Genomic DNA, 21,827 nt, shown 5'->3' on the forward strand with positions numbered 1-21,827 from the left:
TTTCAATTTTATGGTCCAACCAATTTTTGGCTACAGGTAGCTTGTATTTTTTGAAGATGTTCTAATGTATCATCCCTGCTACCTAGTCATGCCTTTGTTTGTAGTCAGTCTGTGCAATCTTTCTACAACAGCTGATTAGGTGGCCCACGGTTTCATCTGCTTCTTTACAAAGGCGCCACTTGCTGTTTGTTGTTGATTTTTTGATTTTTGCTCTTATTGCATTTGTTCTTAGTGCCTGTTCTTGTGCAGCCAGTATTAAACCCTCTGTGTCTTTCTTCAAGTTGCCATTCTTAAGCCATTGCCAGTTCTTGGTGATGTCTGATTTTCCACTTATATTGTGCAAAAATTGACCATGCAGTGGCTTATTTTTCCATTTTTCTGCTCGGTTCTTGACTTGTTCTTTCTTGTAGGCATGCTTAGTTTCTCGTTATTGACCATTTTAAATGCATCTTCTTCACTGTCCTTGATATATTCTCCAAGGCCTCTTTTCTCCTCCTCTACTGTTTGATGGACTTGCAGCATTCCTCTTCCACCTGAGCTGCGAGGGAGATAGAGCCTATCTACATCACTGTGGGGGTGCAGAGCATGATTGATGGTCATGATTTTCCTGGTCTTACGATCTAGTGTCTCTAGCTCTGCCTGGGTCCAGTCTATTATTCCTGCAGTATATCTGATAACAGGTATAGCCCAGGTGTTTATGGCTTGTATGGTGTTCCCGCCATTGAGTTTGGACTTTAGGATTTTTCTAACTCTCCTGATGTATTCACTTCCTATTTTTCTTTTAACTTCAGTGTGTGCGATGTTATCAGCCTGGAGAATGCCCAAGTATTTGTAATGTTCTTTCTCTTCCAGGTTCTTGATCTTGCTTCCATTGGGCAGTTCTATTCCTTCTGTTTTTCTTATTTTTCCTCTGTTCATTATTAATGCAGCACACTTGTCTCGTCCAAACTCCATTGCTATATCACTACTGAATATAAGGACAGTGTTTTGCAGTGATTCGATTTCTGACTGGGACTTTCCATACAACTTCAGATTGTCCATGTACAGCAGATGGTTGATTTTACTTGATGTTTTAGATGTTTGGTATCCGAGGCCTGTTTTGTTTAGTATTTGTGAAAGAGGAGTCATGGAGATTACAAACCACAGAGGGGATAGTGAGTCCCCTTGAAAATACCTCTTCTAATGCTAACCTGTCCATGTGTCTCGCCATTGATTGTTAACTGTGTACTCCACATGCTCATTGCTTTTTAAAATAAATATCTGAATGTTTTTGCTGACACCAGTTGTTTCTAAACATTTTAGTATCCATGTGTGAGGCAATGAGTCAAAGGCTTTCTTGTAGTCAATCTATGCAACACTTAGATTTGTTTTTCTTCTCTTGCAATTTTCTAAAATCATTTTGTTAATCAGCAGCTGGTCTTTTGTGCCTCTGGTGTTCAGGCAATTTCCTTTCTGTTAATAAGCTGCATTTCCTGCATCTAGAACCCAAGAGCAGCTTACCTATTAATTATTAATTATTACTATTATTAATTCAATTTCTATACCGCCCTTCCAAACATGGCTCAGGGTGGTTTGTTTATTTATTTATTTATCTCTCCGGTTTATATACCGCCCTTCCAGAATGGCTCAGGGCGGTTTACAACAATACTTAAATATTTATGATATAATATTTAAAGCATATCATAACAACTTTTTTTAAAAACCCAGCCAAAAATTAAATTAAAAACAACAACATAGCAGCTGTTAAATCCAAGATTGCACAGAGCAACAAGTATACACTAATCGATAGCTTGCCTCATCTCAAACCTAATGCTTTGTGGAACAGCCAGGTCTTCACCAAATTTATTTGATTGATTGGTTGATTTCTATACCGCCCTTCCAAAAATGGCTCAGGGCAGTTTACACAGAGAAATAACAAATAATTAAGATGGATCCCTGTCCCCAAAGGGCTCACAATCTAAAATGCCAGAAGGAGAGTAAGATCAGGGTCAAATAGGCCTCTGGTGAAAGGGCGTTCCATTATGTTCAAGCTACTCATTGAAAAGGCCCTGCCCGTCTCAACTCAGTGGGTAGTGGCATCTGGGGCAGGACCTCCAATGTAGAACGGTGTGTGTAGAACGGCTTGTCCCACAAGTAGACGTCTGAGAGAGGGTGGCATGAGAAGTACCTAACAGATGTTAATTATAATATCAATGGTAAGAGAAAACCTTCAAAAATATCCTCATCATTTATAGGAACAAGTGACTGCCCACTCTGACATATTTACCCGCAAACAGAGTATGGAGAATAGGAAGGGTAGGTACCAAATGCAGCCATGCAACACACACAAAAGAGAAGTATCTAATTGATGTAAATATGTCAGACTGGACAGTACTTCTCTCTTTTTTGTTTTTCGCGACTGCATTTGGTACCTACCCTTCCCATTTTCCAGAGGGTGGTGTGAGCCAGCCAAGCCCACGATGCATGTGTGTGTTTTAGTGTGAGTATGTGTGGATAGATGGGAACTGCTCTATGGCTCTTGCCACGAGGCCCTCCAGGGGCTTCCCTCCCTTGGCGCGGCCCCTCTTCATCATCTCCGAACAAGTGGGCAGGCTGCTGGTCCTTTTCTTCACCATTAGCTCACTTGCAGTCCTTTTTCATGGCCACTGCTGCTGTCTGCTCAGTCACCCTGAGAACCCGACGAGTGAGCAGCAGACATTGCCCTGAAGAAGAGCAGGAGCAGTAGGTCAGAGGCCAGTTGGGGGCTTTTCTGAAGTGCTGGATGCAGCTCACTCACAGCCCACGTGCTTTTGCAACCAGAGTAACAGGTTGTAGGTTCAATGCAAAAGTGTGTCCTTTTGACTCTTTGAATTGTGATGCTTGGGATACAGGGGGACCAGACTTCTAGATTCTCACAGTGCATCTTGTCCACTTGCAGAACTATTTCCCAGACTCTTACTCCAACCAGAGCTTCTTGCTGCTGGCCAAGATCCAGGAAGTGAATCTGTGCTTGAAAAACTTGCTCACCTCTCCTGGAAAGGTTAGGAGGCCTGAGGGGCATCACTAGGAACGGGGGTTGGCAGGTCTGTGACTGAGGGAGACTTCCCACAAGGCAAAGGGAAGGAACTGCCACCGGTGGGAGACTTCTTGCTTCCATTAGGGAATGGGAGATTTATTTATTTTTTAAGGTTCAGATGGAGGGAGCACAATCCTGCCAGAGGTCTTCCTGTCCTGTGCAAGTGTCTTGGAAATGAACGGGAGTTGGGCTAGCTTAACAGGAGCAGATTTCAATGGCACTTGCAAAGGATAACTTCCCAGTGGATTGTGTCCCCATGGAAACTGACAGGATTAAGAGGCAGTGCCATTTTGGATTTTATGCCTTGGGCCCCAAAGTGTTCTGAGCTGACCATTAGCTTGGAAAGGATGACCTCTGGCCCTGATGGGATGGTCTTCTGTCTCTAACATGGGCCAACATGGAGTTGGGATAGGTTTTATGTGGGGGGGGGGGGCGGTATATAAATTGAACAGCAATAACTAAATAATCCCATTGACCCTCTGCACCTACATAGATGGATGTCTTAGGGATTGCGGCTGCTTTGCATGTGGAAGGTCCCAGGTTCACTCTCTGTCATCTCTAGGTAGGACTGGGAGAGACTCCTGACTGAGATCTTGAAGAGCTGCTGCTGGTCAGTGTAGATAATACTGTGCTAGATGGACCAATAATGGTCTGACTCGTAAGGCAGCTCCCCATGTTCCTCTAGACCAAGCTCTGATCTTTTACAGTAAAGAGTAAATCTGTTGACTGGCCTTTCCAGCAACCACATTCCTTTCCCCAGTTGCTTTAGATACCTGCCAGTGCTAAAGTTATCTTTGCTCCCTGGCACAAACGACACCTCCCTGTCCTGATACCATATCTGCCTTGTCTGTCCGGGGAGATTGTAAGGAACGTGAAAACAAACCACCCACAAAAGGAAGCAGCTGCATAGATTATTTTTTATTTCCAACATATTTTGAAATATCAATAGAAAAGTTTTATATTTACTCCTTAATCGAGACTGCTCAGAGGAACATTCATGCTGTGCTTCATTAAAGCAGGCTTGATACTGTAGGGCCCTTGAGGTAGAGACTATGCCCAGCAGGGTTAGTGTTCAATAAAAAGTTGTGGGGGCAATGGAAGAGAACTGGGGATGGAGGGAAGACTCATACTGATACTTACAGAGGTTTCCTCCTGATGCAGTCGGATGTCCCACCCAGTGGTTTTGGCGTTCCCCTTTATCCACCAGGAAAGGAGTTTCACCAACAAGCAGTCAATGTCCTTAAGGAGCAGAACCACCTACTAATCAAGGTAAAACACCCCCCCACACACACATCATCTCCACTAAAAAGAAAAATAATATTCTAGTAGAGGAATGACTAGTAGTGGAACCTAATGGTTGCCTCAGGCTTATACCTACCATGAGGCAGAATGAGATGACCTCAGGGTGCAAGTTTGAACACTGTTAAAGAGTGACCCTTGAAACTCTGCTCATGTGTGCCCCTCTAATTCTAGCTGCTTTTATGTATACAAGGTTTCGTGTATGACAGTAAGCAAAACCTAATAACGGAAGTTTCCATGCAGACATGCTGCAATTGTGTTTTTTCAATAAGAATAACGTCAAAAATCTGCATCTTTCTACTATTTAGAAGCCAATTTTAAAAAAACCAAAAACACACACAGTAGCAGCTCCTAAAACAAGCCAACAGTGAAGAGCACTGAATATAGCAGCAATCAGTTCTCAAAGGTTTTCTGCAAAAGTTCTTACCCACTTTTTGAGAGTAAGGAGGCAGCTGGACAAGCCTCTCGAGATGCTGCCACCAAAGAAGCCTTCTGCTCGTGGAGGCTAATAACCTCCCTGTAAGACAGAATCTGAAGCAAGACCATCTTCTCAGATGACCTCAAGAGCTGAGGGGCATGCATGAAGGGGTATTCCCCTGAAATGATCAGGACTCAGACCATTTAGGGTTTTCAAGGCAAGAACTACCACTTTTATTTGGGCCCTGAAACTGACAGCCAGCCAAAATAGGTGATATTAGTAATTGGTTCACACCTGCCAACAGGTAGGCAGCCACATTCCGCACGAACTGAAGTTGCCAAACCATCTTCCAAGACAACCCCATATTGTTGTAGTGCACAAGGCCAGCTCTAGCAATGTGTGAGAGCCCAAGAAAGATGGCGTCAACACGCTCTCCTTACCTGGTGAAGGGAGAGGGATAGAATGGTGTTTTGGGCTGACAAAATAAGGGTTGTTGTGTTTATAATCTTTGACGTCTGTCTGGTTAACAGGAAGTGTCTGAGAAAAGTGACCGCATTGCCCAGCTGGAACAGGAGAAAGCAGCTCTCTGCAAGCAACTTAAAGAGAGCCGGGGCTACCGACTACCTAGCCATAAGGAGTCCACCTTTATCTGACAATCAAGGTCATCACCATGTCCCTCTTCCTTCCTTAGAGCCCAAGACAAAAGACAGTCTCTCCAGCACACGTTTCTGTCCCAGGAGCCTGCAGTCATCTTCCCCTTTTGTGCCATTCCATCTGCCTCTGCAAGTAGCTCAAGAAGCAGTTTCTCCTCTCTCCCCTTTATGACCACAACAATACCCCAGTTGTTCTGTTGCAGAACAATTCATACTACTACTACTACTACTACTACGTAAAACATACATATAGATGGAATCAATTTGCCTAATTGCACAAGTTGTTTAGGAAAAATTTGGGATGAATTGATTGACACAGTCAGGGGGTCATTGAGATTTGTGGAAAAGATCAGGTAGAAGAAAATAGATCTGTATAAGAAAGGAGCCAAGATCTTCAGTATAGGACTGAGAATTGTGCTATTTCTTGTCCTCCCCACTCCTGTAATATATTTCACAGGCTTTGGATGTTCCATCCATTCTAGCTATGGGGCCTAGAACCTTGTGTTCTTAAAGTGACAGTTCAGGATTTATTTATTTTTGCTGACCTGCAAAAATTTCTCATGCTGTGCTACAGCTGCAACGATGCAAGCTCTGGAACTCGCACTTGTAGCATCTCGCTCACTGACACTCCATATCTCCACTGCTGTCACTGTGTGCTTTCACTACATGCGGCATCTTGGGTGCTGTATGATGTCACTTCCTACAGAGACTCAATATGGTCATTCTTTCCCTGGTTGCCATACTGTGTGGTCCATTCTTTGATAATGTCACAGTATAATCTTCTAGTACTTGATCACATTTCCATTTATCCTCACATCAAGGGAGCAAGATATGCCATTATTATTGCTATTCCATAGAGTTGGGAACAACCAAATAATATTTATATACTGCTTTTTAACAAAAGTGTCCAAAGCGGTTTACATAGAGAAATAATAAATAAATAAGATGGATCCCTGTCCCCAAAGGGCTCACAATCTAAAAAGAAACACAAGATAGACACCAGCAACAGTCACTGGAGTGGTACTGAGCAGCTGGTGGATAGGGCCAGTTGCTCTCTCCCTGCTAAATAAAAATAATCACTATGTGGAAAAGGTGCCTCCTCTGCCTAGTTAGCAGGGGTAATAAGAACAAGAGGCCATGCCTCATCTACAGCAGAGCAAAAATTTGAACTCTGGTCTCACTGATTAATTTTCCACCCTCTTAATTGCCTATGCTAGTCCTACATCCCCTTTCAAGAGATCACTTTGTGGGCCAAAGACTCATTATGTCAATGCTGTGCATTCATTTAAAGAACAAACTTTTAAGGGTTAACCATTTCAATTTGCTCCTGTTCTGTTGCCTTCCCATTTTGTTCTGTCTGAAGAGGCTGCTTCCTAAGCCTTTCAAAGTTATTCCCGTTGCATTATTTTCTGGGGTTCTTAGTCGATAGCTGTAAAGCTATCCCCATTCTAGGAAACTCCTAGAGTAAGATGCAACCCTTACTGCTGGTTCCTGTTTGAAAGCCGAAAAACACACACGCACAGAGAAACTGCAAACAAGAGTGGAAGGAAACAAGACGCTCAATCTCTGCAAGCCAAATACTGTTTGACTAGAACCCTTAGCATTAAGGTTGCCAACAATCCAATATTATATTGAGCCTTCTTTCCTCTTGACCCTGCAGCCTGTTCCACTAGGCTTTATCCCTTGATACTGGGTCAGGACCTGCCAGGTGCTGCCCACAGACCAGGTATTTTTATACAGCCCTAATCATTGTTCTTCACTGAGGCCAGCCGCCAGCTACCACCCTCTAGCTCATGCATTGCTAGCTCCCCCTGCTGGCTTGAATTAGAGGCAGCAATTCAGTCCTGATAAACTCTTGGTTTCCCCTACAGTTGCAAACTTATCTCATAGTTTTATCTTTTATTTGAACAATTGTGTATTTATTCTAATTTTAATATATAGGAAAGGACTGAAGTTAATGTGTGATTAAAGAACAAACTTATTTGAATGCATGGAGTTGTTTGAATGTGCCCTGCTCTCGCAACCATGGCAAGGAGAAAGCCCCTATTGCACATCTTAGTGGTAGAAAGGCTTAGTAAAAACTGATCCAACACCCTGAGTTAGTTTTTTTATTATGTTTCTTATCACATCTGTCCTCCAAGACCCCTAGAATGTGGTTCACCACCCCCACCCTCATTTTATCCTCACAACAGCCCTGTGAGGTAGGTTAGGCCACGAGACAGTGACTGGCCTCAGCTCACCTACTGAGCTTCATGACTGAAGCAGGATCTCACCCCAGTTCTGGTCACTTACTGAGTTTAACACCACTAGGCTAAAACTTTTTAAAAGTACCTATTAAACGTCTATCTACATACTCACATAATCTCATACAGCAAACATTAAACTTCTGTAAATAAAAAAATAATTTGCATAAAAATATATACAAGGCAAAAATATACAGATCAGAATTAAATGAAAGGGTGGGGTGAGAGATGGGGTTCATGCCAATAGGCATACAAGCGAGGGCCAGAATAAATAGGATGCAGGAAACTGGTGACCAGATTTCCCAAGTTATTTTTATTTCAGAGTAGATGTTGAATCTTTAGAACTGCTAATTATATCAGAGAAGCAGTGCTGAGCAGTGTTCCCTCTAAAGAGATTCCCAAATGTTGACTACAACTCCCATAATCCCCAAGCAAAAGCCACTGAATGCCAGCTGGGGATTCTGGGAGTTGTAGTCAACAACATATGGGAATCTCTATAAGAGGGAACACCCTCATTACTATTAGTGAGGGGGGGAAAGAGGGTTAAATGCTCCCACTCCCAGCTCTGCTATTCCTAATCAAGTGAATTGCTTCCTCTGGTTCTGAAGTTAAAGAGAAGATATTGAATCACTGATATTCCACCGTCAGTAGTGTTTGACCCTCAGAAGACTAGCTATTAGAAGAAAAGACTGAAAATGTTGCAGGATATTTAACAGCATTTTCAATACATATTTTATCATACTGGCTTGGCTGTGATAGTTTATGGGCAGGTTCAGACCTGCCCAAAGCCAGGTTCCCGAGGAGTGTGCATTGTTGGCAGGCGTGTTGTCTGAACCCACCAGGCTCTGGGCTCCTGAGCTTTCCATCCGACATTTGCCCAACATTTTCTGTCCAGCTTCAAAATGTAGGTGACAAATGGGTGGAAGGTGTCTAGCGGAAGGCTTGGAAACTGGAGTTTGGCAGATTTGGATAATACGAACTGGGCTTTTGGGAGGTCATCTGAACCCACCTGTCATATTCCATCAGTTATTCCAGCTTTTTAAAATTCTCACTGGCTGACAGTGAAGAAAGCTACTCAGAGTAAGCCCAACGAAATGTTGAATTTCAGAGTTATGAAATCAAATAGAATTATGTACTACAGTTTTCTACCAGACTCTCAACTTTGATGTGCTGAGGGGTGTAGTACTTCTCCTACCCATCTGAGCCCCCAGCAGAAGTTGGCCTAAAGGGGAGTCAGGTTTGATTCTCAGAGGCCATGACCAAAGCCATGGGAATTGACAGCCGGTCTGAGTGGAAGGGGATTCACTCCTGACAGCAATGTCAGAAGATCACGGAAGCATGTGCAGGAGGAGGGAAGATTTTTTACAATGCCACCAAGGCAGCAGGGACCCAATGAAGGGCAAGCAGCTAAAAAGAAATGAGGCAGAGGCAGGATGAAAGCAGCAAGAGATGCGGCTGAAGAGCGTAGAACATGGTGCTAGTAACAACATGGATTGCAGCCAGTGGCCACGCCAGTGCCTCCTCCTGGGAGTGGCCATGCCTCAGTAGCAGAGCACGTGCTTGGAATGCAGCAATTCCAGTTTCAATCTCTACCATCTCAAGTTCAAGGGTAAAAAAAAACAGCTCAAAAGGTGAGCTGCCCCCATTCAGAGTAGACCGTCATGGGCGAGCTAAGTCAGTGGTAGGGTCAAAAGCAGCTTCATAAGCTCATACATCATGTTGCTCTATACAAAGAGAGGATGTTGTTTTATGGAGGAGAGCTGGTCTTGTGGTAGCAAGCATGACTTGTCCCCTTTGCTAAGCAGGGTCCGACTGCTATGAATGGGAGACTACATGCGTACAGTACATGAGCCTTGTAAGATATTCCCCTCAGGGGATGGGGCTGCTCTGGGAAGAGCATCCGCATGCTTGCATGCAGAAGGTTGCAAGTTCCCTCCCTGGCATCTCCAAGATAGGGCTGAGAGAGACTCCTGCCTGCAACACTGGAGAAGCCGCTGCCAGTGTGTAGACAATACTAAGCTAGATGGACCAATGGTCTGACTCTGTAGAAGGAAGCTTCCTATTTTCTAAAGATCAGAGACACATGGTCTACAACCAGCTCTGCTGTAACAGCCAGACCTGAGATCAGCTTAGATCAGGTAAAGGAATGGTATCCAAGGCTCCCTGCATGTTAGATCATCTGTGAATCATGCCAATGCATCAAGGGATCATTCCATCTTGCTTCTTGAGGAGTCAACAGTTCAAGGAACTGCCCTTCTGCTCAGCATCCCCCATTTTCCCCAAGCCCATTCATGTACTCCATAATAGGGTGAGACCCCAACACCTCTCACTAGAGGGCAGCCTCTGCATTAAGATCTCTTCCCCATGGTAAGAATGTTCTCTTCCAAGCCTTATCTTAACCAATAGGCTGCCATGAAAGCCGTCAATATCAACCACCAGCACAATGCATCAGTAGCAGCACTAGCCAACACCCCAGCACCATCAGTGAGCATCGTCGCCCCCTTGCCAGAAACAGGAGGCGGTGCGGCTATATGACACCAGTATTTCTCCCCAAGCAGGTTGGTGACCATCAGTTTGGCCTGCTGCAAGCAACAATCTGAGCTGTAAGTGACCGATTCCGCCAGGCCATCAGCTTGGTGAGGGACCACAGTGCCCCACTCCTCTTGCACCCAGCGGACTCCGGCTTCGTCCAAGATCCGCAAGGTGGCTGTCCAGCGCTGAATCTGACAAACTCTCTTCACAGGGCCACAGGAGCTGTCTACCCAAGTCACATTACAATGTGGAGGTGAGGACATCGGCACCTGAGGACCAAGAATGATCACCATATTAGACATTGGGTCAAAGTGTAGAGAATTCTCCAACTCTTCTCTCCTCCAGCTGCCGTTGTAGCAAAAGGGATAAGGCAGACCTACGGAGACCACATCTATCCATACCCATTATTTAGGAGAGCCAACAATGGAATCTGTATTCTGTAAATATGAAAACAGAGCGCTGGATTCACTTACCGTGAAGGCTTCTTCTGGTTGCTGGGACCGAGGACACCTCTGGGTTATCCTTCCCGTAAGCTCCAAGGCAGGACAGATAATTGGTTAGTTAAAGCAAGACTCCGCCTACTTGAAGCTGAGGGGGATAACTTGCCCAGTTCTTTCAGTCCGAGATAGATACAAACAGGTACATTGATAACACACTGATAACAACAAAACAACCAGTGGAATTTGCACAAATGAACAGATCAGAAAAGAATATATAAATCTTACTAACAGTAAGCCAGAATTACAAAAGTGACTGAAGGACTGGCAACGGATGAAAATTTTCTCTTTCCCTTTTCTCTCTCCCAGGTGGTCTAACAGAAACAGGCAAGCATGTTTGAGGGCGGGTCGAGGTGTCCTCGGTCCCAGCAGCCAGAAGAAGCCTTCACGGTAAGTGAATCCAACGCTCTGCTCTGTGTTGCTGGGACCGAGGACACCTCTGGGACATACCACAGCCCAGGTCCCAGGCAGGGAGGGACATCCTTGCCTATTCCTGTGGGAGCATCTGCTGTAAAACCCGCCTGCCAAAGGCTGCCTAGGCCGAAGCATGCAGGTCAATCTTGTAATGTTTTACAAAGGTGGAAGGGGACTGCCAGGTAGCCGCTTTGCATATTTCATGGATCAGGGCATTCGTAGAGAAAGCGGTTGAAGTGGCTGCCACTCTGGTGGAATGTGCTGAGACATGCGTAGGTGGCTTCAAATGTTGCGACTCGTAAGCCAAGGATATACATGCCCCAATACAGTGTGCGACAGTGGAGGTTGAGACAGCAGAGCCCATGGTACTTGGATGAAACGACACAAATAAAGTGTTTGTGGTCCTAAAAGCCGCAGTCCATTTAATGTATTGTCTTATACAGCAGCGAATGTCCAATTTATACCACTGTTTTTCCTTGGGATGGACAGGGTGAGGACAAAAGGACGGGAGAAAATTGTCCTGTGACTGATGAAAAGGCGTGGTCACCTTCGGATGAAAAGAAGGATCTGGTATCAGGCGAATCGAATCCTCTTGAAAAACACAGTGACTTACTGACGGAAAGGGCTCTGAGCTCTGAGACTCGCTGGGCCAATCTTATTGCCACCAGAAAGGCTAGCCTGAGGAATAACAGTCTCAAGGAAACGTCTGTGAGAGGTTCAAAAGGTGGAGACTGCAAGGCTGTTAACACGGTATGCAAATCCCAGGAAGGGAACCTATGCACCACTGGAGGAGAGAGCAAAGTAACTCCACGAAGAAAACGGACCAGATCCAGATGGTTTTGACACAGCTTCCCGGAGATGCCAGAAATCAGCCCAACTAGTGAGGCTGCTTGTCTCCGCAGGGTGTTAGAACGGAGACCCTTGTCCAAGGCATCCTATAGGAATTGTCTCAGGAACTGATCGTTTTGCTAACCAACATAGGAAAAAGCACCAAGTGTATTGATATATTCTGTTGGTTGATGACCTGCGTGATGCTAGCAGTGTCCCTAGTACCTTCTCAGAGTAGCCTTGCTGTCCTATGACCCTCCGCTCAGTTTCCATGCGGCTAGTTGAAACCAGGCCGGGTTGTGATGCCGCACCAGACCCTGAGTCAGAAGGTCCTTGGACATGGGCAGAATCCAAGGTTCCCCCAATGCCAGATGGAGAAGCTCCGGAAACCAGGGGTGTCTCGGACAGAACGGCACCACCACAATGACTGTGGCCTGTAGCATTATGATCCTTCGCAGAACCCTGGCCAGAAGCGGTGTTGGCAGAAACGCGTACAGCAGCCCCCGAGGCCAGGGGCTGGAGAGCGGATCCACTGCTTCCAACTCCTTACAGGGGAAGCAAGACATGAAGCGTGGGATCTGGGCATTCTTGGAAGACCCAAAAAGGTCCATGACTGGCATTCCCATGCGAGCTGTGATCTGACGGAACACACGAGGTGAGAGAGACCATTCTCCCGGCAACAGGTCCTCCCGGCTCAGCCAATCGACTACAATGTTCTGCTTGCCTTTGACATGATGAGCCACCAATGACCCGAGATTGGACTCCGCCCAGGATATCAGCAAAGAAGCCTCTTGATGTAATGACCTGGACCTTGTTCCGCCTTGCCAGATTACATGGGCTTTTGCGGTGGTGTTGTCTGTTCTGACGAGAACATGATCGCCCTGGAGATGCTTTTGAAAGGCCAGAAGGGTGAGGCGGATTGCTCTCAGTTCCTTCCAGTTGATGCTGTGATTTCTTTCTTGGGTGGACCAAGTCCCTTGTGCAGAAAGATGGAGGCAGCGAGCTTCCCAACCCCTGTTGCTGGCATCCGTGGTGAATATAGTCTTTGGCGGATCCAAAAAGTGTTTTCCTTTTGACAGGTGCAACAGATCCAACCACCACTTGAGCACGACACAAACGTTCTCTGGGAGTCGGAGCCGGAGAACTCATTTTCTGGATATGGCTCTCTGGTAAGGAAGATGAAACCATTGCAGGGGGCAAGAATAGAACCTTGCCCACAGGACTGCCTCGACTTGTGACCATCAGCCCTAGGAGCCGAGCCAGAGCAGACAGCAGAACGGTAGGACTCTCAAGTGTCTGACACACCTCTGCCGTAATCAGCTGCAGCCGCTCCTGCAGAAGAAGTAGACAGTTCATCTGAGTGTCTATGAGCACTCCTAGATGTTGGAGACTATGAGACGGTGATAACTGGCTCTTTTTCAGGTTCACGCAAAACCCATGACTCTGAAGGGTACTGAGAGTGAGTTCTATATCCCAATGTGCCTCGTGGATGGATCTGGATAACAGAAGCAGGTCATCTAGGTAAACCAGAATCTGGACCCCCTGGAGGCGTAGGTACACCACTAATGGCGCCAGCTCCTTTGTGAAAACCCAGGGGGCTGACGACAGGCCGAATGGTAGAGCTACATATTGCCAGTGCTGGCCCACATACTGAAATCTGAGAAACCTTCTGCTTTGAATGTGAATTGGAACGTGTAGATAAGCCTCTTTCAAGTCTTTAGATGATAGATAGTCTTGATGATGAAGGGCCTCTGCTACTGACCTTAAGGTCTCCATTTGGAACCGTTCCCTTTTGGCCCATCTGTTTAGAAATTTTAGGTCCAAAACTGCCCTTTGTGTCCCATCTTTTTTGGGCACAGTGAACAAAATAGAGTAGACGCCCTCCCACCGCTGTTGTTCTGGGACAGGTTCCACTGCGCCTATTTCGACCTGATGTTGAATGGCCTGAGACAGACCAAAATGTTTGGAAATAGAGTGCAGGCGGGGAGTAGGTAGGAACCTCAGAGGGGGAAGGGTTTCCAACTCTATTTTGTACCCGGACTTGATAACCTTGAGTGTCCATTTGTCTGTAATGGAAGACCTCCATGCCTGGAAGTGCTCCATAAGACGTCCACCTAGTTTTGGTTGCAGTGAGTCATTGTTGTGACTTGGGCTGCTTCTGCTGGAAGGACTGCCTAGAGGACTTGGCATTCCTGAAGAACCCGCATTGCCTGTTCCAGTTTGGCCTTTGGCCTTTAAAGTCCCGATCCCGGCCCTGAAAAGGCCGGAAGGACCGAAAGGAGGTATGAGTTTGTTGAAAAGGCCTCCTGAAAAATGACCTATCTGCCTTACGTGGAGCAGCAGGCATAGCTTTACGTTTGTCCTTGGACTCCACAAGCATGTCTTTTAGTGCATTATCCCCAAACAATTTAGTGCCATCATGAGCCACCGTGGCCAGGTTTTTCTTAGAGGTGATGTCGACTTGCCAGCTTTTAAGCCAGATATTACGACGTCCCACAACTGTGGCAGCAGAAGCCCGTGAGGCAAAGCGAATTGAATCCAAAGTGGCATCTGTCATAAAGGCTTGTGCCTTTGAATTTTTAGAAGCTGCTGTTGAAGTTTGGCAGTGTCTGAAGGTATGTCATTCAACAGGTCATCTACCCACAGCAGTGACACCCTGGTCACCATAGAGGCCGCTGTTGCAGCTCGTGTTGTCAGTGAAGTGTTATCATGTACTTTCTGAAATGACAATTCTGCTTTTTTATCAGCAGTATCTTTTAGTGTTACCTCCCCATCTTTTGGGACCAGAGAACCACTGACCAGTTGTACAATTGGGGCATCTGTGTTAGGGATTTTAAAGAGATCCCCATAGTCCTGCTGATATGAATAAAATCTAGTAGCGGCTGCTACATTTTTCCTACTAGCTGCTGGAGTAGCCCATCCTTGTTTTATTGTCAGCAAACATTTCAGGAACTGGTAGCAGCATGCCCTTGGGGACCGCCCTAGGGAATACAAGATCCCTTTTCCAGACAAACCCTGCTCAGGGCTCGCTTTCGCCTGTAGGCCGATAGTTTTAAACACCCGTGACATCAGGGGAGTGAAATCATCCACAATAAAAAGGCATTGTGATATCGCACAGGGTTCAGACTCCTCAGCCCCTGACCATTCTCCCTCTTCCTTAGGGAGAAAATCTGGGTCATGAACGTCCTCTTGGAGTCCAGAGTCCCCATAACCTATGGGATCCATCCCCAAATCCTGTGTCTTTCTCAATAAAGGGTGGAAGAGGCGAGAATCAGGATCCTCTGAGTCTCTGGCTGATTCCTCTGAAGAATGGAGGTCCCTAGAGGCACCTTTTGATTTTTTTTCTGTGCCTTAATGTGCTTAGTCTTAGCCTTACGAGGAGGGGGAGTTGGTGGATCAGATGACTCTGAGCTCTTTGAGGAGGAAGCCTGCCCCTTACGTTTTTTGGACACCTTTTGTTTCTTTGGTGGTTTAATCTGATGTAGTGTGTCAATTATTGCATTTTTAAACTAGGCCTGCCACTCAGGAGGGACAGACCTTGGTAGACTAGTCATAGCAGAGACCTGCTGAACTGTCTGATCTCCCGCCTCCACCCCTCTATTAGCTGAAGGCAATGCATTAGCAGTTGACTGAAGGCAAACATCGACATCTCCTGAGTTTCCCACCAAAACTTGCGCCATCTTATCAGAAGTCCCTGCTGCTATCTTAGGGAGACCAGAGGATTTTTGCTTCCCCAGGGCCCTTACTTCAGCCGAAGCAGCGGGTGGGTTGGCTAAGGGGAACGTTTTTCCTATAATGAAGCCCTTGCAAGGGGACTCATGGCACTCCAGCGACGATCTGGGTCGCCGTGCAGCCAAACGCGTCAGCCGATATTGGGGCGCGCGGTTTCTATTCTCAACCGGCTGCTCTCCCGGGAGCGTCGTGTCTGGTGGTGAGGGAACCGTGTTGTGCGATGAGGGAAGCACGCCGGGCGCAGAAGAAGCCAAGACGGTCGGCCCGGGAGTGGTTGTTTCTGAGGCGGGTTGGGGCTCTTCAGTCAGCTGTAGAGGTCGCGGTGGCAGAAGGTCGGCACAAACGAGCGGCCTGGAGGCGGCTGCTGGCGACGGAAGGGACTCAGCCCAAAATGCGGCCTGGTGCACGATCGGCTCGAGAGCGGACGTGGCTGGCAAAAAATCCCTGCTCTCCAGCAAAACCTTAGGAAAGCCCACGTGAGGGCCTCTACCCTTCGGGAGACAGACCAAATAGCACCTAATCTGTCCCAATCGCCTCATGCAGCATGAAAAGAAAGGCAGTGAAGGAGAGGGTGGGGGGTTAGGAATGGACAATAGATTTATTTAATTTTTTTAAAGGAACAGTAGAGGAATAAAGAGTAAAGGAATAAAACAGTAAGGGTTTTTTGGCAGAATAGAAAGAGAGAAAGGCTAAGGAACCAGGAGAGTGAAGAAAAGGCTGCCTGGAGCTTTCAAGGACAGAAAAGAACAGGGCGGATTATCCCCCTCAGCTTCAAGTGGGTGGAGTCTTCCTTTAACTAACCAATTATCTGTCCTGCCTTGGCGCTTACAGGAAGGATAACCCAGAGGAGTCCTTGGTCCCAGCAACACAGAAGGTGCCTTACAGAGTCAAATTTATTTTTTACATTGATATCCCGCTCTTCCTCCAAGGAGCCCAGAGTGGCAAAATGACTGGTCTATCTAGGTCAGTCTTATCTACTCCCCACTGGCAGTAGCTCTCCACAGACAAGGGGCTCTCTCAGCCCTACCTGGAGATGCCAGAGATTGAACCTGGGCTTGCTGCATGCAAAGGACCTGAGCTACCACTTCTTCCCTGCAAGAGAATTTCATTCTCCATGTCCAGAGGCAATGCACTAGATGCTGCAGAGACAAGCAACTGAAGATGGCTATTGCCATTAAGTTTTGATGGATCAGATCTGCAGAGGAATCTGGTTCATCATGTTGGAGCCAGAGACCCAGATGAGATGGATCTTTCATTGGATCCAGCAATTCGATTCATGTCTTTAGGAGAGAATTGATTGCACAGAGATAGAATGGTGGTGGTAAGGAAGAATACAGAAAATCACAGCACTTGGGAATATCAGTTCCATTAGTGCCCCCCTCCCTTCCCCAACTCACTGTAGTTTGAGGCATCACAAGCAGGTGGATATGGGCGAAAGTGGAATCCCCAGCTGGGTGGAGAAGATTGGCCTGCAGGGTTATGGTGATCACAGAGCCAGGAGCAGTAGCATTGGGTACAGTCATGGAGATCTGTCCCGTTGCTGTTTGGTTACGGCCTAAATGGTGCCTGAAAAGAAGAGAAGGGGGAAGTTATACAGGTGAAACTCAGAAAATTAGAATATCGTGCAAAAGTCCATTAATTTCAGTAATGCAAATTAAAAGGTGAAACTGATATATGAGACAGACGCATGACATGCAAAGCGAGATAAGTCAAGCCTTAATTTGTTATAATTGTGATGATCATGGCGTACAGCTCATGAAAACCCCAAATCCACAATCTCAGAAAATTAGAATATTACATGGAACCAAGAAGACAAGGATTGAAGAATAGAACAGTATCGGACCTCTGAAAAGTATACAGTGTACTGTGCTTGATTGGCCAGCAAACTTGCCTGACCTGACCCCATAGAGAATCTATGGGGCATTGCCAAGAGAAGGATGAGAGACATGAGACCAAACAAAGCAGAATTGCTGAAGGCCGCTAATGAAGCATCCTGGTCTTCCATAACACCTCAGCAGTGCCACAGGCTGATAGCATCCATGCCACGCCGCATTGAGGCAGTAATTGCTGCAAAAGGGGCCCAAACCAAGTACTGAATACATATGCATGCTTATACTTTTCAGAGGTCCGATACTGTTCTATTCTTCAATCCTTGTCTTCTTGGTTCCATGTAATATTCTAATTTTCTGAGATTGTGGATTTGGGGTTTTCATGAGCTGTACGCCATGATCATCACAATTATAACAAATTAAGGCTTGACTTATCTCGCTTTGCATGTAATGCGTCTGTCTCATATATCAGTTTCACCTTTTAATTTGGATTACTGAAATTAATGGACTTTTGCACGATATTCTAATTTTCCGAGTTTCACCTGTAGATGGTAGACACAGAACAACTGCCAGAGCAACATCATGGGTGGTCAGCGTGTGGCTTCTGGGAGGCCATCTGGGGCAGTTCAGAAGAACTTGCTGAAACCCCCTTCATCTGTTCTGAATGCATGACACTGCCTTCTACTGGATCACACTGTTGGTCCACTATTGTCCATATCCGTACAATGGTGGCGGCTCTCTTAGATTTCGGCCAGGGGTCTTTCTTAGCCTTAGCTCAAGATGCCAAGATTAAACCTGGGACCTTCAGCATAAAAAGCATGTGCTCTTCTACTCAACTACACTTCATCTTCTATAGTTCAAAAAGGTAATTATCCAGCTATGGAAAGTCTGTCCGTATCTTAGGGCACAGTCTGAAGGCACATGAGAAAACAACTTCGCTAAAGCTAAGGAGGTCTGGATCTGGTCAGTGCCCACCTAGGAAGCCCATGTCAGCTTTTGTTCCATAATGGAAGAAAGAATGGCTATAAGCATGACTTTAAAAACAAAAAACTAGTGTAGATGAGAAGATAGAGACAAGCTGAGTAGACCAAGCAAGAATTGATAGTTTTGGTAGCTATGGGCTGGTTCACTCTTGTCCTTCCTGGAATACTTCAAGCACACAGTCTGCCTTAACAACAACAACAAAATAGTGCCACATATACATTTATCCATTCATTCTGCATCTTATTTTTTTAAACAGCAAGCCTACAAACTCTAAGTTTCAAAACGGCTTTCTGCTTTCTGAAGCTTGGAAGGTGGGAGTACTGGGTTTGTAACATCACAGGCTCTAGTCAATAGGAACTGTGCACAAGTGGATCTACCCCATTCAGGTTTGGCCATGCTGAAAACCTGCACAATTACTCTGTTTTTGCCATTTTAAAGAAAGAGGTTGCCTTGTAAAGAGGACAATGTATTCCTGTTTGCAAAGCAACAGAATTGCCTTTGCAATCCGCACAGGAATATTTTTGTTTTGTTTAAATTCGTCATAGGCTAGTCATGAGAAGAAGCAGCAAACTATGCTGAGTAGTGAAGTCTCATTTCCCAACCTCTGGAAATATATACATATATACACCACTCCCCGCGTGCTGCCTGTGAATCAGGGGCAGGGGAAAGTGGACCACAGCATGCCAAGATACAGCATAAGAAACTGGCACCTTCCAGTGTTGGAGAGTAACTGAATTACCTGGAACTGGAGATGGTGACTGGGAACGGGGGAACACAGCTCACTTCCAGATTATACAGCTTGGATGAGCCAAGATTTGTCAGCTTCCAAGCAACAGAAACTGGCTTCCCTGGAAACACAGGAGTGTCCCTGCTCAGCTAGAACAAACCAGGGCACAGGTTACAAAACTTAGGCTACAGCCAGAGTTCTCAGTGTGGACTCCCTCCCCACCCAGTGCATGGCAGGGGGAGGGAGGAAGAATAGAGCACAGCTTATTCCTCAGAGTCCAAGGACTGAGGGATATGTCTCCTGGCTCCCTTCTCCTTGGCCTTCCCATCTCACCTCCAACAGGGATCCCACAGCAGTGTCAACTTGAGGAGCGGCTCTCTCCACTTTTTGACCCTCACTGTCCATGCCACGCAGAACCACAGAGAAGCTGCTGTTGGCCAACAGATCCTGCGGCAGCTCAGCAGTAAACAGGGCACTTCTATTGGTTCCTTGAAGTTTCAGCTCCCCGAGGCTGCCTTTCTTCCCCTCCAAGCTCACAGCCTGTAGCTGAATGGAGCCCGACTTTGACCGATTCAAGCCCATTGCCATAACCACCAGGTAAGTGGGCAAGCCTGTTTAAAACAAGAAAGAAGCTAAGTTGGGCCCTACATCCAGTCCCTGGCTCAGCCTAGTTATAAGGAGCAGATAAGGAAATCTCTGTGTTCCTGCAATTATGCTAGAAAATGGCATTGTAGGAGGAAGCCAGTATCAGAGCCTGTGAGGAAGCAGGTGACACAAAGAAGACTAAGGCCAAGTCATAACATGGAAGCAACACAAGAACATTTTACATAATTTTATACCCCTTTGGAATCAACTTTGGGGACCCCCAAATACAGTTACAAAAAGTATATTTTAACAAACAAAGCCCAATGGACCCCCAACTGTGTGGAGGAAACCAAGCCCAAGCAAAACCTTTTTGTTTCCAATTGTCTGCAATTATAAAAAGTTTTGGCTTTTTTCCCTTTAAAAAAAATAATAAAGTACAGCATTTCTGGCTCCTGTCTTAATTTTCAAAAAAGCTGTTTGATTTATTTCAACTGCACTGTCTAAATTTAATAAAATCCTAGTTGAGCTTTCCAGTGCTCCCCTTGGTGATGATGTCTGTTATGCTCTATTGAAAAGTTAACGCCCATTAACATCTTTCCCCCTACAGATGCATGGAGGTGACAAAAACTGGCAAAAGTGGGCAATCAAGGTGTGAGATAAATTAATGTTTTGGAACAAGTGGCCATTATCACTTTACCAGAAGGCAATGTATGTTAAGGTCATACCTCCTTCCGATGGTCAATAACTTAGCTGCGGTGTTTCCACCACTAGTGGCTCTTCTAAATAAAAATTGGAAGAACTCCTCCCACTAACAGGGATTTCCAGATGTTGACTACAATCCCCACAATCCCCAAGCAAAAGCCAATGCAGCTGGGGATTATGGGCATTGTAGCCAACAACATCTGGGAATCCGTTAGAGGGAACATTGATTGGAAGTACCCTTTATCTTTATTGGGCACCATTTCCCCTCCCATTGACACAATTGATTACCTATATACCCACTGATAGAGCTGGTCTGTTCTTCCCACCATTGGGACTTCTTTCTCTTTTTACAGTTTTTTTTAGCATTTAATTTTGTGCCACAGGCCAATTTTATGGCTGGTAGAGAAGCCTCCAATTTAACCACTGCCTGGCTGTTTTTCTTCAGAAAGCAGTGGAGGAAAGGCATGTGGGGTAGGTGCTGGTGGGAAGAAGGTAAACACCCGCCACAGGTGATGCTTCACATCAAGCAATCTGCTCCAGATTATTTCAGTGATCTGTATGCTTTATTTAAAAAGTGGAATGGTTTTAAAAGCCAGATCCAAAGAAAATTAAGAAAAGGGTGTTCTATCAAAAGATTCTAGAAGAAGCATTTTTCAAGAGCGGGAAAGGAGACAGAAATGGATGAACCGGGGGCGTAACAAGGCTGGAGTGGGCTCAGAGACAAAATTTTAAAATGGGCCCCTCGCTGATACACACACACTTCACAATATACAGTGCACTCACACTCGCATCCCCATTATGCCAGCTTCTCTAGAAAACTCCACTCCCTCGCTTTAACCCCGTCCCTCCACCCTCCCATGGGGAAGAGCGCTCCCAGCTCAGAGTTGCTTCTGCAGACAAGGACTTTGCTGCATGCATGCCGCCTTTGCTCCGAACTTGGGGTTGGCTTTTCCACGGCACCAAAGCTCTGCGGGTGTTGGGGAGTCATGTGACTTGCCTCTGGGGGGCCCCTCGAGGCGTGGGGGCCCCCAGGCAGCCGCCTCCCCTTGCCTAATGGTAGTTACGCCCCTGGGACAAACCTCCCGGATTTTTTGCAACCGTTCAATTGCCCATTAGGATTTTTAAAAGATAAAGTCATCCCATTTTCCTTGTGGGATTTGAGGTGGAAGCTTTTCCATCAAGAATATTACATAAATGCTCACACAGTCTGGTTAGATCTAGAGGGTAGGCAGTGCTCCAGGATCCACTGTCAACAGGAAGCCCTTCTCTCAATAGAAACCCCATATAGAAACTGTTGAGCATTTTTTGACAAGACGCCTGCAGGCTCAT

General features: G+C 46.0%; 2 protein-coding genes across 5 annotated transcripts in view; one reads left to right on the forward strand and one right to left on the reverse strand.

The window, feature by feature from the left end:
- The window catches only part of SAPCD1 (suppressor APC domain containing 1), a 28,935-nt gene extending 22,775 nt beyond the window's left edge, over positions 1-6,160 (forward strand). The window contains exons 4-6 of the mRNA XM_053298762.1: positions 2,918-3,019; positions 4,217-4,324; positions 5,303-6,160. Coding sequence (XP_053154737.1) covers positions 2,918-3,019; positions 4,217-4,324; positions 5,303-5,425 — 333 coding nt within the window. The 3' untranslated portion in view covers positions 5,426-6,160. The remainder of the gene's footprint in view (positions 1-2,917; positions 3,020-4,216; positions 4,325-5,302) is intronic.
- Positions 6,161-7,519: 1,359 nt separating this feature from the next.
- Positions 7,520-21,827, reverse strand: part of VWA7 (von Willebrand factor A domain containing 7) — a 51,236-nt gene continuing 36,928 nt past the window's right edge. For all 4 annotated transcript variants that reach the window (XM_053298759.1, XM_053298757.1, XM_053298761.1 and 1 more), the window contains exons 14-17: positions 19,545-19,822; positions 19,224-19,360; positions 17,069-17,237; positions 7,520-10,469 (exon numbers count right to left, since the gene is read on the reverse strand). In XM_053298759.1, coding sequence (XP_053154734.1) covers positions 10,059-10,469; positions 17,069-17,237; positions 19,224-19,360; positions 19,545-19,822 — 995 coding nt within the window. In that variant the 3' untranslated portion in view covers positions 7,520-10,058. The remainder of the gene's footprint in view (positions 10,470-17,068; positions 17,238-19,223; positions 19,361-19,544; positions 19,823-21,827) is intronic.

The sequence above is a fragment of the Hemicordylus capensis genome, chromosome 2 (genome assembly GCF_027244095.1).
Source record: "Hemicordylus capensis ecotype Gifberg chromosome 2, rHemCap1.1.pri, whole genome shotgun sequence".
NCBI lineage: Eukaryota > Metazoa > Chordata > Lepidosauria > Squamata > Cordylidae > Hemicordylus > Hemicordylus capensis.